This window comes from Peromyscus eremicus, chromosome 6 (genome assembly GCF_949786415.1).
Source record: "Peromyscus eremicus chromosome 6, PerEre_H2_v1, whole genome shotgun sequence".
NCBI classification, from domain to species: Eukaryota; Metazoa; Chordata; class Mammalia; order Rodentia; family Cricetidae; genus Peromyscus; species Peromyscus eremicus.
The window spans coordinates 95,126,533-95,142,942 of record NC_081421.1 but is presented as its reverse complement, the minus strand read 5'-3'; the positions used below and the strand labels follow the sequence as shown (position 1 = coordinate 95,142,942).

Here is a 16,410-nt window from a genome sequence, read left to right as displayed (position 1 = left end):
CTGGCAGGTGAAAGAGATATATCCTGACTGTGGGCCAGGCAGGAAAACTTAAGCTACAAATGGCGTCCAACGTGGTGGCAAGAGTTTCCACCTAAAAACTGAGAACAAAGATTCTAAAATGGAGCTAAAACCAGCTTCCTAATTGTCTCTCTCAAATGAGCGGCAGCTGCCAGTTGGAGCTACTGGCGGGAATGAGGCCTCTGCAAGTGGCACATTAAGCTGCATGGTGGATTTAGACTTTGACAGTACAAAACAAAAAAAGAAGTTTTTGGGCTACACACTGCTTGGATAAAAGCATAGACCCACGATAGCTCCCAGAGCTGGTGGTAATCGTAGCCATGTTGGGAAGCTGAGGTGGGCGGAGCCAGCAGCCACAGCTGCTGCAGTTTAAAGCAATAGATTCACAATAAGACAGATTCAGATGTAATAGTTTACAATGTGTAAAAGATACGTAGGCTTGAAAGAGACAAAAAAGGTGATATATAGAGTTATAGAAACAAATACATAGTTTAAAAAAATAAAGTCTTTAAAGAGACAGTAAAATTAATATATAAAATAAGCCACGTAAAGATGAATATTACACAGAGAATCTGGATTGTGTTGTCTTTGGGATTTTTAACTGCAGAAAAACATTTGATTGTAAAAGCTGTTGAGTTATGCCAAAATGTATATTTTAAAGGTACCTTGACTTCAAAATTTGGATATAAGGATATGTTACTTTGGAAAGGAGACTCTGCTTTTGTTCCCACAGAAAGCCAGAGGCTATGGATTTGTTCAAGATTAAGATACATCAGGTTTGACCAGCCAAGACCCCCTGAAAGGTCTCTGATGACACCATGGCCCAGATGATCCAACATCCAGAACGATTTGAAGGCAACTGGCTCAGACAATACAGCCTCATGGACTATTCCATAATTCTAAAATTTTCTTTGTTTCCCCATAAGATACAGCGCCCCCTTCCAGCAGGAAGTAGTAAGAGAAGCTACGCCCAAATTCCCAAATTATATGTAATTTTACTTTGTTAAGGTTAAAACCTTCCTTTTTGAAAAACAAAAGGGGGGGAAGTGCTGTGGGATGTATGGCAAATGTGTTGCTAATTAATCAATAAAACACTGATTGGCCGTTGGCTAGGCAGGAAGGATAGGCGGGGCAAGGAGGAGAATAAAGCTGGGAAGTGGAAGGCTGAGTCAGAGAGACACTGCCAGCCGCCACGATGAGAAACAGCTTGTGAAGATGCCGGTAAGCCACGAGCCACGTGGCAAGGTATAGATTTATAGAAATGGATTAATTTAAGCTGTAAGAACAGTTAGTAAGAAGCCTGCCATGGCCATACAGTTTGAAAGCAACATAAGTCTCTGTGTTTACTTGGTCGGGTCTGAGAGGCTGTGGGACTGGCAGGTGAAAGAGATATATCCTGACTGTGGGCCAGGCAGGAAAACTTAAGCTACACTGAACAATTCAATTAAAAAAAATGGGCTACTGAGCTAAACAGAGAATTCTCAACAGAAGAATCCCAAATGGCTGAAAGACATTTAAGAAATTGCTCAACATCCTTAGTCATCAGGGAAATGCAAATCAAAACAACTCTGAGATACCATCTTACACCTGTCAGAATGGCTAAGATCAAAAACACTGAAGACAGCCTATGTTGGAGAGGATGCAGAGCAAGGGGAACACTCCTCCACTGTTGGTGGGAATGCAAACTTGTACAGCCACTCTGGAAATCAGTATGGCAGTTTCTCAGAAAATTGGGAATAAGTCTCCCTCAAGACCCAGCTATACCACTCTTGGGCATATACCCAAGGAATGCTCAATCTTACCACAAGGACACATGCTCAACTATGTTCATAGCAGCAAGAACCTGGACACAACCTAGATGCCCCTCAACTGAAGAATGGATAAAGAAAATGTGGCACATATACACAATGGAGTACTACTCAGCAGTTAAGAAAAATGATATCATGAAATTTGCAGGCAAATGGATGGAACTAGAAAATACCATCCTGAGTGAGGTAACCCAGACTCAGAAGGACAAACATAGTATGTACTCACTCATAAGTAGATGTGAGGAAAGGGATGGCCAGACTGCAACCCACAGCTCCAGTGAGGCTAGCTAATAGGAAAAGGCCCTAGGAGGGACATATGGATGACCCAGCGAAGGAGAAGTGGATGAGATCTACATGAGCAGACTGGGGAGGGGGAGGCAAGGTGTGAGGGATGAGAACATAGGGAAATGGGAGGGTCAAGCTGGAACAAGGACAGAGTGGGAGGGCAAGAAGGGAGATACCACGATAGATGAGGACATCATGGGAATAGGAAGAGGCAGGGTGCTAGGGAGGCTCTCAGGAATCCACAAGGATGACCCCATCTTGGACTGCTGGCTGTGGTCCAGAGGGTGCCTGGTCTGGTCTACTCTGGTGACTGATCTAGTGAATACCCTAACTGTCATCATAGAACCTTTGTCCAGTGACTGATGGAGGCAGATGCAGAGATCTACGGCCAAGCACCAGGCTGAGCTCCAGGAATATTATCAATGAGAGAGAGGAGGAATTCTGCAGGCAGGGGATGTCGAGATCATGATGGGAAGACATGCAGAGATGACTGGCCACACTAGATGAAGCCCATGAACTGTAGACTACTGGCTGTGGAGCCCCCATGGGACTGGACTAGGCCATCGGGATACAGAAGACGGTTGTTTGGCTCAAACTGTTTGGGGGGCACAAAGACAGGGGGATCGGGATCCATCCCTGGTGCATGGGCAGGCCTTTGGGAATCCGGTGCCTGTGATGTGATGTCTTGCTCAGCCTTGGTGCAGTGGGAAGGGGCTTGGACCTGCCTAGGCTCAGTGTGCCAGGCTCTGCTGACTCCCCATGGGAGACCTTGTTTTGGGAGATGTGGGGATGTGGGGTGGCTTGGGAGAGAGGGCTGGGGAGGGTGGGAGGAGGAAGAAAGGGAAATTTGTCGGTGGTATGTAGAGTGAGTAGAAAATTTCTTAATAAAGAGAAATAAAAAAAATTAAGCTTCTCTTTAAATAACATCAAGCCAAATGCATAGGGCACATTTGCACCATTATGTCCTGACTCACTGCACACAATTCAGAAAGTACCAAAAAGAGGGAACTGAGGAATGCTTCTAGAAGAGAATATGGAGGGAATCAAGGAAAAGAAAAATATATTTCCTTTTGTTGAGTTAAAAATATTTCAAAATTCAGAATCCCAATACTTGAACCACTCTCTGCTCTTAATAGTCTACCCCAACAAATAATAAAGACAAGACTCTATTGAGCAAACATAAAGGAAAAAGCGTGGATCTCCTAACCTGAGTGGTATTGTCAAAATGAGTTAACTTATGAAAAAGTTTGCTTTGAATTCTATGCCTGAGATTTGTGACTCCTTTTTCAGAAGGATCCACGACAAGACAGGAGAAGCCCCAGCTAATGGCCCTAGATCAGATGACAGCAAATGATGACCCATGGATAAATACTGAATGACACCTAGTTTCATTCTGCCGTTGCGCTAAGATAGATTTCTACCAATTCTGAATGATCAGCGGGAAGGGCGAGACTGAATGATAATGTAATTGGTGATGTGTAACATAAACTGAAACCCAACTTTTCTTATACGAAAGTAAAACTGTGTTGAAGCCAAGCCATGCTAGTGCCAAAGGCAGTGTTGGTGCCATAATGGTGCAGCTGAGTGGCTACAAAGTCTAAGGTATTTGCTGTCTGGTCTGTAGTGGTTTAAGCACATGTACTTGAACATTTGATCCTCAATTTCTCATGCTGGGGGTGGGGTATGGAACCTTTAAGGGGTGGAGCTTCACTGAAGGAAGTACATTTCTGGCTCTGGGCTTTAAGGTTGTATAGCTTGGCCCCACTTCCTGTTCTTTCTCTGCTTCTTGTGTGATGCTTGTGTGTTTGGCCAGCTTCCGGCTGGCAGAGAGCTTGCTCTACCATGCTCTCCTTGACTGTTACATGACCTCCCCACTATAATGGATTCTGTTACTCCGGAACTTTAAGTCAGAATAAACCCTTTTCTTCCCTAGTTCATTTTGATGATGATAATTTATTAATAACAACAACAAAAAATAATAGCTAAAACATGGCCCTTTATAAGAGAGAAATTAATGAGAATAAGCATAGACTGTGATTCAGAGGACACAGTGAATGAATGGTGACTGGGGGACTGTGCAGGTCATGGAGAACCAGGCTCAGAGAAAGGCAAATTAACCGCATCCTTAGAGCTTTGCACCAGGAAAAGATGTTCAGGAAAACTGTCATTGGACGCAATTCACTAACTACAATAAGGCTAGAAAGAAACCGAAGCATCAGGGAATAATGTAAAGTCTGATCCCAGACTCAAAATTAAATCCAAGTGGTTTAAAGATGAAAAGGAAAAGGATATGGAGTGAAAGAAGTGTGCGTGTGTGTGTGTGTGTGTGTGTGTGTGTGTGTGTGTGTGTGTGTGTGAGAGAGAGAGAGAGAGAGAGACAGAGAGACAGAGAGACAGAGAGACAGAGAGACAGACAGAGAGACAGAGAAGGAGGGAGAAGGAGAGAGAGAGGTGGGGGGAATGAATAGTAAAAAGTTACTATGCTAAAATAATAGGAGTGTTATTCTTATAACCTTAGATGTAGATGATTTTTTGAACAAGACAGGAAACCTAGAAGGCGGGAACAATAAAGCCTAAAAAGGTTACATTTGAGTATATACAAATTATATACAAATTGAAAACCACCACATAGTCAGTCACTGGCAAATGGAATACATTAGAATAAATATTTGCAATATGTGACAGCAACCAAACCAACTCCTGGTAGTTATTAAGGATACGAATACTATTAAATTTTAATGAACAAGAAGGCAGCCAATTTCAAAAATAACAGGGCAATGGGGTGGATTAAAGTGGAGAAAGAATTACCTATGGTCACTGACCGCATAAGATGTTCAAGTTTGTGAGCGGTCAAAGCAAAATAAAATATTCATACCTGTCATGTGTTTCACAGATTTAAAGGAGTAATATTATTCTTCAGGCAATATTTTGGCAAAGGATTTCTGTCCCCAAGGGGAAAAAAATACAAAGCCTGATGTCATCTGTTCGCTGGGAGTGACACCCCAAACTCTGGGGCAGATAGACTGGTTGCACGGCACAGGCTCTCAGAACAAACAATGAGACCTGTTGCTTGCCTTTGGCTGCCTCACGTGCTTGAGGAAGAATCCAGTATGTGGGTGTTCCAAATGGTGACTCAAGAGAAGTTACTTACGCCAAAGTCTATTTCTAAAGCATCAGTGAGTGTTTTGTTTTCTGTTTTATATATTTCCATATTTTCTACTGAAATAATATGTTAAAGATCTTAAAAACATTTAATTAAGATAAATGCATCAGACAAGCAAAAGAAACTTGAGGGGGAAGTACTAACCAGGAAAATATCATGCAACATTAACTTGGCCAATGTTTGAGTTTATTAAAATTAAGAAGACATGTATGTGTTTACATACACATATTATGCACACACACTCCTTCAGTCAGGATTTCCTCATGACCTGCTGCTGGTTTCACAGGAAAAACAAAGAAATGAATGGCTTCTAAAGAGATCAGACAATACTGGGGAAAGAGGAATCAAACTCATGGGCTAGGATGTCAAAAAGTTCTACGTGAATGGAATAAGCAGTGTGTGCTCTGTCCTTCCCATCCCACATAAATTGAATAAGCTTCGTGTGCTCTGTCCCTCTTGTGTACATGAATTGAGTAAGTAAGCCGCGTGTGCTCTGTTCTTCCTGTCCACATGAACTGAGTAAGCTGCTCCAAACACTGTCCTTCCCATATGGAAATCATTTCCACACCAGCCTGCCAGTTCCGTGCTAAAGCTCCAAGCATTGACTCCTTTCATGCCCTGACTGCAGAGAAAGCTTATGGGAAATGCTGTTCTGATATAACGCACTGGCTTGTTTCATTTGTGAAGCCATTTGACCTAGGTGATAGCAATTCCCAATGAACACTCTCTGGCTTCATTCTGTGTTTGACCCTCATCCAATGTGTTCTCGTCACTAATCAAAGGGCATGGACCCATTACAGAAACTGCCAAACAAACACCACCATATGATTAACTGAAGACCCAAACTTGGCCACTATCTGAAGCAGACAAGGTAGGTAGGCTAGCAAAGCACATGCTCTTTAGGTTATAAAGGACTCCTTCTTTAACTACACATATCAGTTTGTAACATTTGCGACCTATGGCTATAGAAACTCATTTTTAATCATCAGCGTACTGGTCATCAGTCCCCTCCATCACCAGTGACTCCTAATATACAATGACTGCTTAAGACTTGCCTGGCACCGGTCTAAGAGCACTGTGCATATTAACTCATTTAATCTTCCACTACAGCTTTATTATGTTATAATACCAGCTTTATGGGCAAGAAAACAGAGGCTTACGAGTTAAATAGCTTTCCCAGCATCCCACTCTATCTAAATAGTAACTTCAGCAGGCTCTGAACTTCTAGTGTTTTACAGCCTCCCAGGATGTTTTCAGTTGATGGCAGATGCCATGTCTAACACAGTCCAGTCAAAACACTGTCACTATCATTTCCTTTCTCGTCTTACTTCTCTGTTTCTTTCAGCTCTATGTTTTTGTCCTGCCATTTAACAGAGTATAGTGTGAATGGGAAAAAATCCTCTATAGATTGAGTCATGAGTCTCAAGACTGTTTCCGACTCACAGGACGAAATCAAGAACATGGCTAAAAGTGGGCATCACTTTCCCATCTGTTAATAAACCTTCCTCTCTGATTAATCAAGTCCATATATCTGGAATTTTTTATTGTAAATTTTGTAAGGGAGTCAACGTTTTTTAATGGACAGGGAAATAAAAAGGTAAAGAAAAAATTTTAAAAGCAACTTATACTATAATAATGTTATTCTAATATTTAATATCATCCTATAGGAGAATTTTATAGCTCCCTCTAAGGAAAACAAAACTAATGGAAAGAAACATTTAAATAATTAAATTTTTGTGTAAATTATGGAACTTCAGCACAATCAAATGTGATGTAATGCTAAGCTGTGCTTTTAAAGGTTCCTAAAGCCAGGCGGAGGAAATGCTTTTAATATTAAGCTCCACCTGAATTTTACTGAGTACATAAGCATCCCCAGATTATCTAATTTGATAACATCTGCCTCCCTTTTTCCTCCTCCTCATCCCCACATACTGAGCTAATCAAATTTAAGTATCTTAAGTATAATAATTTCCTTTGCATTCAGAAATCTTTCCAGCTACCAACATACACAGATGCTATTAAACTATGAGGGTCAGAATGACAGAATCTCACAAGAAAATTTCAGCTAGCACCCCAGCAACTCATGATGCAGATTCCTTTGGGAATTCAACAAAGCAAGCAAAAGAGAAACAAAATTTGCCTAAGAACAAAACAAATCAAGCAAGAAACAACTATGCTGTCTCCCCGTGGACCACTAAAAACAACTTCATCCAAAGGTACTTAGCTAATACAGAGGCAGGGGAGTTGCAAAGTTTCACTTGAATACAAGCTATGAGCGAACTATAAAATCAACTGAAAGAAAGTCAGGTGGACAGCTCAACTCAGCACATCAGGGCGCCTACACCATGAAAAGCTCTATGAAGCTGGCTTGCTTGTTGCTTAGGGCTTTCAGGAGGACTTTGCTGCCTTGCCCCAGCATCAGCAGCTTTTAACGGTGAAACCATTAAGCAGTGGATACTAGTGAGAGGTCTTAGATCATTAGGGAAAAGCCATCAGAGAGGACTGTGGGACATTGGGCTCTCCCTCCCAGCTCTGAAGTAAGGAGCTTATTTTAACATGATGTTCTGCCTCATCACAGGCCCCAAAGCAAAAGGAGCCAACCAACCAGAGAGTGAAGCTGAGGCAGGAGGATTACAAATTCAAGAGCCACATAGATTATAAAGTGAGTTCAAGAGCAGCCTGGGTGTGTCAGTTTCCTTCTCAAAATAAAGAATTTAAAAATGAGAAAGACAGAGCTGGGGATTGAATTCAGTGACAGAACACTTGAAGGTCAGGAGTCAGCAACCAAGAAAGAAAGCAACGAGCTTATACTGAAGAAAGTCATTCCTTACTTAATCTAGCTGTGTGCTCGACATTAGCATAGTCTTCCCGGTGAGTGTGCTTCTATCTTCTTTCCAAATACTAGATCATGTTTTCTAGATAGCGAAGCTATACCCATGAAATCTTAACAATATGGTTGCCTGAATACGATCAGCATAATAACATCATCCATTGGCATGCCATTGTGGATGGGAGAAATCTCGGAAGGCATAACCCTGGAGGAAGAGCTACAGACAATTAATGTCTACTGAGAAAGGAAGACTCTGGCTTCTCCAGGGATAATCCCTTTGATAGGTTACCCAATCCCAAGTGGTTATTGCCAGACATATACACATGAGTCACACTAAATGGACTCAGCAGGTTGTGTTTCGTATATACGTATGTGTATATATGTATGTCTATGTACATAGAATATATATGTAGCAATAATTATTTGAAAAGAGGTCATGAACTTGAGAGGGAGTTTGAGGGAACAGGAGGAGTTGGAGTGGCAAACAAGGAGGTATAGAAATGATGTAAGTAGTGTACTCATATTAAAGTCTCAAAAAATTAAAATTTTTCATTAGTAAAAGTCAACATACTATTGACACAATCTTTAAAATAATATTTTGGGCAAAGGCATAGATTTCTTCATAGTCAAGATGAAAAATCACATTGCACTTCTGAGCATAAGCAATTGACAGCTGGGTAAATACAGATTACACAAATCATTAGAGCAGCAGTTCTCAACCTGTGGGTTGTGACCCCCACAGGGGCTGCATGTCAGATATTCTGCATATCAGATATTTACATTACAATTCATAACAGTAGCAAAGTTATAGTTATGAAATAGCAATGAAAATAATTTTATGGTTGAGGGTCACCACAACATGAGGACCTGTATTAAAGGGTCGCAGCATCAGGAAGATTGAGAACCACTGCCTTAGAGTGTTTTGAAAATACAGAATCTGGAGATACTTCCAACTAAATAGAAGTTTTGGATAGAGGAATTTTGTCTGATAATCTCACAATCAAATGTTCAGCTTACTCAACATCTTTTAAATCTAACGCTCCCTAATTAGATTGACCCTGACAGCCAATGTATTTTGTATGGCTACTACATAACTCAACACTGTAAATTAGAAACATGTTATGGGCAAGAAAACTGTTAGTAAGAGCTATCCTGTAACAACTCAGAGGTGGGACCACAGACTTTGAGAGGCCAGAAGGTGCTCATGCTATGTTATTCTATCTCCGACAGCAAAGCTTCGAAACATTAAACAACACTGGCCTTGAAATTGAGACCTAGTCAAACAATTAAAAAATCTTTAATCCCAGCACTCGGGAGGCAGAGCCAGGCGGATCTCTGTGAGTTCGAGGCCAGCCTGGGCTACCAAGTGAGTTCCAGGAAAGGCGCAAAGCTACACAGAGAAACCCTGTCTCGAAAAAAAAAAATCATTTGTAAATTCCACAATTTGTTGTAGTTTTATTAAAAGGAACTGGCTTGCCCTATCTGGTCCACCTAAAGAAATACTAGCCAAAAATACTGCTAGTGACTGAATTAAAAGCCACTGTCTTAGGATTCTCATGCTTGTTCCTTTCCCACACATGAACTACAAGTCAGCAGTTAGATCCAGTTACGCAAACTGAAAAAGTCACCTTAATGTTCAATTTTAGCCTTGCCATTATGGGACTTAAAAAAAAAAAAAAAAAACAAAAAACAGAGCACCATTTTGACTCCGTGACTCCCGGTGGCGAGCAAGACAATAACCCATCATCTGTGGTGGTTTCTAAGCAGAATGCTAGCATTGAGCCAATCAAGCCTTTGTGACTAGTTTCCATTTTCAGAACCTGTAAGAATTAAAGAACTAAACTAAATGACACTAATTCAGAAGATGGGGCAGTCTCTAGTGTGTCCGTTCAACAAGTCAAGGCTGTGAAAATAGAAGAAACTGGCCTAGGTTCTAAAAGACTTCAAGGCCATAATGTCCAGCTGCACTGGATACCTGGGACTGAGTCCCCCTGTGGGCAAAGCGTGTGTCAAAGACGCTGTGTGAGTGACTAAAAACACTTGAATACAATGAGAAATTAGGCTGCTTATGAGAATGGTAATTCGGCTATGTTGGACAATGTTCTTATTCTTAAGAGAGGCATACTAAAGCTTTCAGAGATAAAATTTTAAAATGCTTCAATGTGAATATAGAGTTTTGAAAGGGGGAGCTGTCATAAAACAATTCCAAACAACTTAGACTAAATGGCCCAAGATTACAAATCCTACCTCAATATCAAGAATTTGGCCAACTAGACAAAATGATATATGCCCTGAGAGACTCTCATCACAGGGACCTCCCACCAAGTGCTAAGTAGAATAACTAAATTTAGTGTAAAATATTAACCTTTAAAAGATCTCATATAACCCTAGGTAAACTTTTAGCTTTGTTAACCAATGTTAAACAAGCATAATATTCCAGAATAATCACAAGCCTGGAAGGACATTGGATGTTGTTTTTCATCCTGATGTCCTTATTATACACTTTATTCCATTCCCTATATGGGAATTACTTCCTTTGTGCGTGAAAAAACAGCCTTTTTTCTAAAACAACAAAAAGAGAAGTGAACTTCTACAGTTTAGATAATCTTTGGAAAATTTAAATTTATATAGTATGCTAACAATTAGTACATCATCCAGTGACTTATAAAAAAAAACACTGTAATAGACAATGACAGCCTTACCTAAGAGCAATGTAAAGGCTACCAATGAAAGTAGAAAATCCCTAATTCCAACAAAAGTCAGATTAGATCTATAGAATACATGCATGTACTCTTCAGAGAGCTTACAAACTAGTACAAAGATAAAAAGGTAGACTTTTCCATTGGTTTAAGGAAATACGCAATTTAAACATACAGCACCCTCTCTGGAGTACAGAAGTAGCAGTATCAAAAAGTAAGAAGGTAAGACAGAAGCGGTACAGAGCAAACCTGAGACCCAGCTGCCTGCAGACGACTTCTGCGTCGGCATCGTCCCATTGGTCGTCACAGATGGTCCCCCACTGGCCAGCGTGGTACAGCTCCACTCGACCTTCATGCCCACTATTCCCACCAGCAAGGCGAATGACAGGCAACAGCCGGACTGTGTGATGCAAAATTAAAAGCAACTTCAAGCCATGTTTTTGTACTTCTCCATCACAATACACATGTGTCATTTTCTCCCATTCTCAGAAATAATATTGGTCAAGCCACACCGGTGACATAGACATACACAAGCATCTCTAATAGACATTATGAGAATCTTGACCAATTAAAATACTCCACATTGAATTAGATTTATATAGAGATATCTTTGGAGAAAATAGTCCTAATTAAGCTTTTTACAACTTTAGAAAGCAGAAAGGACACATGAACAAACTTCCAATCACTTGAGACAGAGTTAATTTTCATCAGATTATGAGGGAGTCATTAATTTTTTTACTTACAGTAAACTGAACATTCTCAAATGTAATTATTAACTATAGTTCTCATGTCTATAACATACTTGTGTTCAACGTGAATTATCTTTACATTTGTAGAAATCAGTGCAAATTTCCATCTAATTCATTGTAATGAGTTAGGGGACATTATAGATTGGACCTCCAAAAAACAATTATTGAGAATTCACTTGGGTGCAGCTCAGTACATACTCACTTTCTCTGTGTTAAGAACACCCACAAGTGGCCACATTCCCACGGTTCTGGTGCCTCTTAAATCTCTAAAGCCCTGTCACCACTCCCGGTCCATTCACTTGGCTTTAACCACATGTCTCCAGCCTCTGTCCTTAAAAAAACTCCCATGTAGGTTCCCACCTCAGAATCCCTATTCCTGCTTTACCTTATGCTTGAAATCATGCCCCCCGATCTTCACATGACTCTTTCTCATAGATTGATAGGTTCTCAACTATCAACATCCCTTCCCCAGAAGGCTTGGCCTGACTACCTGAGCTGAATCAGCATCCTAGCACATCATGGGTGCAAGCTGTAATCTTCCCTCTTGGTGTGAGCCACCAACCAGCTCCCAGATCATGACACGGAGACTTATTAGTTATGAATGTTTGGCCTAGTTTAGTCTCATTTCTGGCTAGCTCTTGTAACTTAAATTAACCTGTTTCTCTTTATCTACCTTTTTCCTCGGGGTTTATTACCTTTCTTACTTCTGTGTATCTTACTTTCACTACTTCTCTGACTGGCTGGCAGCTGCCTGGCTTCTTGCCCCAGGTGTGTCCCCCTCTTTCTCCTCTTTCTCTTCTCTCTTCTCCTCATTTTTAGATTTTTCCCCCTACTTATCCTCTCTACCTCCCAGTCTTTCTCCTGCCTAGCTATTGGCTGTTTAGTTTTTTATTAAACCCATCAAGGTATTTAGGCAGGCAAGGTGAAACAGCAACACATCCTTGCATCATTAAACAAATGCAGCATAAACAAATGTAAGACATCTTTGCCCAGTTAAAACAATATTCATGATACTCAGGAGATAGAAGCAGGATGATGGTCACAAGTTGAAGGCCAGTTTGCTCTAGAGAGCAAATTCTAGACCAACCAATGCTACACAGAAAAACTCAGTTTCAAAGTAACAATAAAAATGAATAAATAAAACATAAAATGGCACTCTGAGGCATGCCCTGCTCCACTGATGAATTTTGTGTCTCCTGGAGGTCTATGTCTATTTAGAATTGTCATTTATAGTTTGTATGTCAATTGTCACTCCCTCTGAATGAAGATGACGACAGAGACACTATCCCTTCCTCATCTGTTGATGGAGTTTGCCCCCAGGTACCAGCCCCAGCCTACTTCTTAACATCCACAGATGCATCTTTCCAACACAGCAATTAATCTTTTGGCGGTTTTGAACATACAAAGCCAGGTCTTCCTGTAGATACCTAAATTATGAGAGCATGGACAAAGTCTAGGTGAACAGAGAAGAGCTAAGTAAAATGTGCATGAAAATATCACAAGGAAATCTATTTCTTAGCATATTTAGCAAAAGTTAATACGTAAAAATAAAAATGATAAAATTGATTGGGGCAAACAGCGGAATTCACAGGAACAAAAAGTAAAAGAGATAAAACATAGACAACATCAAGATGTAATGGGTATCAGGCTCAGAAAAAGGATCACAGACATTAAACCATACCTGCACCATGCCGGCTCTTCATCACAATTCATAGCAATCACTCTAAATTGGCCCTTAGGGTGTCTTGTAACGGGAGCTTCTTTATTTTTTAAATCACCCTCTCTATTTTTCCCAGGACCTATACTCAAACACTTCTATGAACTGGTAGTCAGCATTTCAGGTCTTAGGATATCTGTTCATGGTGTTATCACCAAAGAAAATATAAAAAGAAATACACTGTGTATTCAGATTGTGGTTACATATTAAAACATACTACAATCCCCAAGCTCATACACTATCTTATGTGTTCTTTTCCTTCTTATGTTCATATTCACAGATGTCCATTTGCATACTTGAAACATACTGTCAATCAGCATATACTTAGTACATAAGTAGGAAGGAGACTTTACTCAAGCCAACAACCAGTAAGAGGGAATATGCTATCTACAACTCAAAGAAAACTGCTAATATTACAACTACACCCCATTCCTATGGTCTAAATGTGAAATATAGGATGATGTGTTTGGAAACTTGGTCCATTGTTAGCACTGCTATTTGGGAAGGTTATGGAGCCTCACTGGAGGAAGTGGGTCACAAGAGGCAGGGCTTGAGGCTTTGTAGCCCCACCCTACTTCCTGTTTACAGTCCTATGCAATGTGACTAGACAGCCTCTCACTCATACGGTTACACTTTCCCTGTCTAGTGCCACATCTGCCGTGCTATGGTGTACCATGTCCTTCTGAGACCATAAGCCAGAATAAACCCTTTCTCAGTGAAGTTGCACTTGTCAGGGTACTTATCGTACTAGAGAGAACATAGCTAAGACAATTAGACACTGGGAAAGCATCTGTCCCAGCTGCAGTATTTCATATTTGGTATCAAGATCATCTTGAACCTTTCAGGATTTCCTGTTGCCAAAATAAGTGTTTCATGTCCAACATAATATACAGTGCACAATCTTTCTGTAACTAAGATATAAAAAGAGAAAATATGATAAAATTAGATATTATTTGAAAAGCAAACAGAATTCAGAGTCGATGCATTCATAGTCAACAATATTTAATTAGATTGTTGAATATGATTCAGACTTAGGTCTGTATTTAAATACTTAAGGAAATTATTTAACTAAGGCACATTTATCATCTAGAACCATATTTAAAGCAGCAAAATTCAAATAAGTTTTTTGTTTTGTTTTTTTTTTTTATAACGGGAAAAGCTACACACGACAGCAGCTGCCACTTTCTGGGGTCATGCCCCACCCACCAGATGTCTGTTTCACAAAACACTATGTTTTTAAATCTCCTTGACAACAAACTTCATTCCAATAAGTGGGAATATGGCCCAGTCCAGATAACGAGGTTTGTTTTCTTACTCTGTTTCCTCTGAAAATCCAATGGCAATATTAGTTTTATCAAATGTAAGAAAATAAATTTTATCAAAGCATTTGGATTTTTATAAATGGAAGAAACTAATAAAGATGAATTTGGGGGGAAAAAAGAAAAGCAGACATCACAAATTTAAATACATATAAATCAAGGAAATTAAACATCAAATCAGAAACCTTTAAACTTTACATTTTTAAATTTTATTTTATGTGTACAGCGTTCTGCCTACATGTATGTATATGTGCCCTGTGTATGCCTAGTGACCTGAAGGTCAAAAGAAGGCATCAGATTCCCTGGAATTAGAGTTACAAATGATTGTCCACTACTAACTGAGTGCTAGGGACTGAAACCCAGTCCTTTGCAATAGCAACAAACGCCCTTAACATCTGAATCATCTCCCCAGCAGCCTCTACCCTCAGTCTTGAATATTTGCTTGTGTAAGCTTTTGCCCTAAGTCATGACCAAGAAGAAAATGGACAATTTGCAGATATAAAATAAGAGTCTAGATGTTTTTGTGCAAGAAGTCTGTCACCTGGCCAAGTGAGACTCAAGTTGGAGTGTGGCCTTAGCTAATTGTCACTCTTTGCTACAAGTGTCTCCAAGCTCTGACAATCAGGGTGAAAATGGAGAAGCTTAGATACCTGAACATTTCTTCCGACTCCAGTACCCTATGTTAGACATTTTAAATATGTGCCAGCAAGACCTTGAAGCTCATTCAAAAAATAAGAGCATGCAGATGGGATCTACTTTTAGCCCATTAATATATACATTAAAAGGTGCAGATGGTTTATAATTTGAAAATATCCAACACTTAGCTGGTTAACATGGTAATATCTATAATTGCTTTCATGCTACAGTATCCATCAATCAAACAATAAACAGTTGGGAAATATTTAAAACATGAATGTGTCTTCCCAGGCAGGAAGCTAGGTTGCTCTGTTTTTATTAAGAAGATCTTGTACCTTTAAAAAGGGGGAGCGGCACCAAAGGATGATGTGGACAATCATATTGGCTTCTCTGGTTTGTATTTTCTGGGTGATGATTTGTATTCTTTCTTTGATCAAAACAGTGTGTGGCCTCTGGTAGATTGTCCATGCTTCATATCTATGTGCATTTGGGCAGTTCTAATGGATAAAGTGTGGTGTACACACACACACACACACACACATACACACACACACACAAAGAGGTGGGGGGAAATAAAGTTGGGAGGAAGACATATTGGGGAGAGAGTCTAAGAGGAGTTAAGGGAGAGAGTGAGGGGGTGGATATGATCAAAGTACAATGTATATATGTATGAAATTCTCAAAGATAACATATATATTGACATATAATATATATGATATATTTTATATAATATATATAGACACATTATATATACATAAAGACTCAGAGCTTGGGAGATGGCTTATTGGTTAAGAGTGCCCGCTACTCTTGAAGAGGACCTGAGTTCAGTTCTCAGCACTCATACAGAGGCTGACAAACATCCTTAACTCCAGTTCCAGATCCAACACCCTCTTCTGGCCTCCACATACACCAGACAACCTATGTGGTGCACATATATACATACATGCAGGCAAAACTCTCATACATACAAAAAAATAAATCTTGAAAGAAAAAAGTGGAGAGTAATAAAGATACCCAAAGTTGACCTCTGGCTTCCAGATGTGCAGACACAGGCAAATGCACTACATACACATGTACATCACAGAGAGCAAGAGAGAAGAGGGGAGAGAGATATGAGAGGAAGAGAAAGAGAGAAGTTAAATGTATAGGATGACCTTTATTTTGTAAGTTAAGAAATTAAAAAGAA

At 40.0% G+C, this 16,410-nt stretch overlaps 1 protein-coding gene across 1 annotated transcript in view; it reads right to left on the bottom strand.

Moving 5' to 3' along the window:
• Positions 1 to 16,410, bottom strand: part of Prss12 (serine protease 12) — a 62,888-nt gene that overhangs the window by 35,504 nt on the left and 10,974 nt on the right. Inside the window, exon 2 of the mRNA XM_059265000.1 lies at positions 11,053 to 11,203. Coding sequence (XP_059120983.1) covers positions 11,053 to 11,203 — 151 coding nt within the window. The remainder of the gene's footprint in view (positions 1 to 11,052; positions 11,204 to 16,410) is intronic.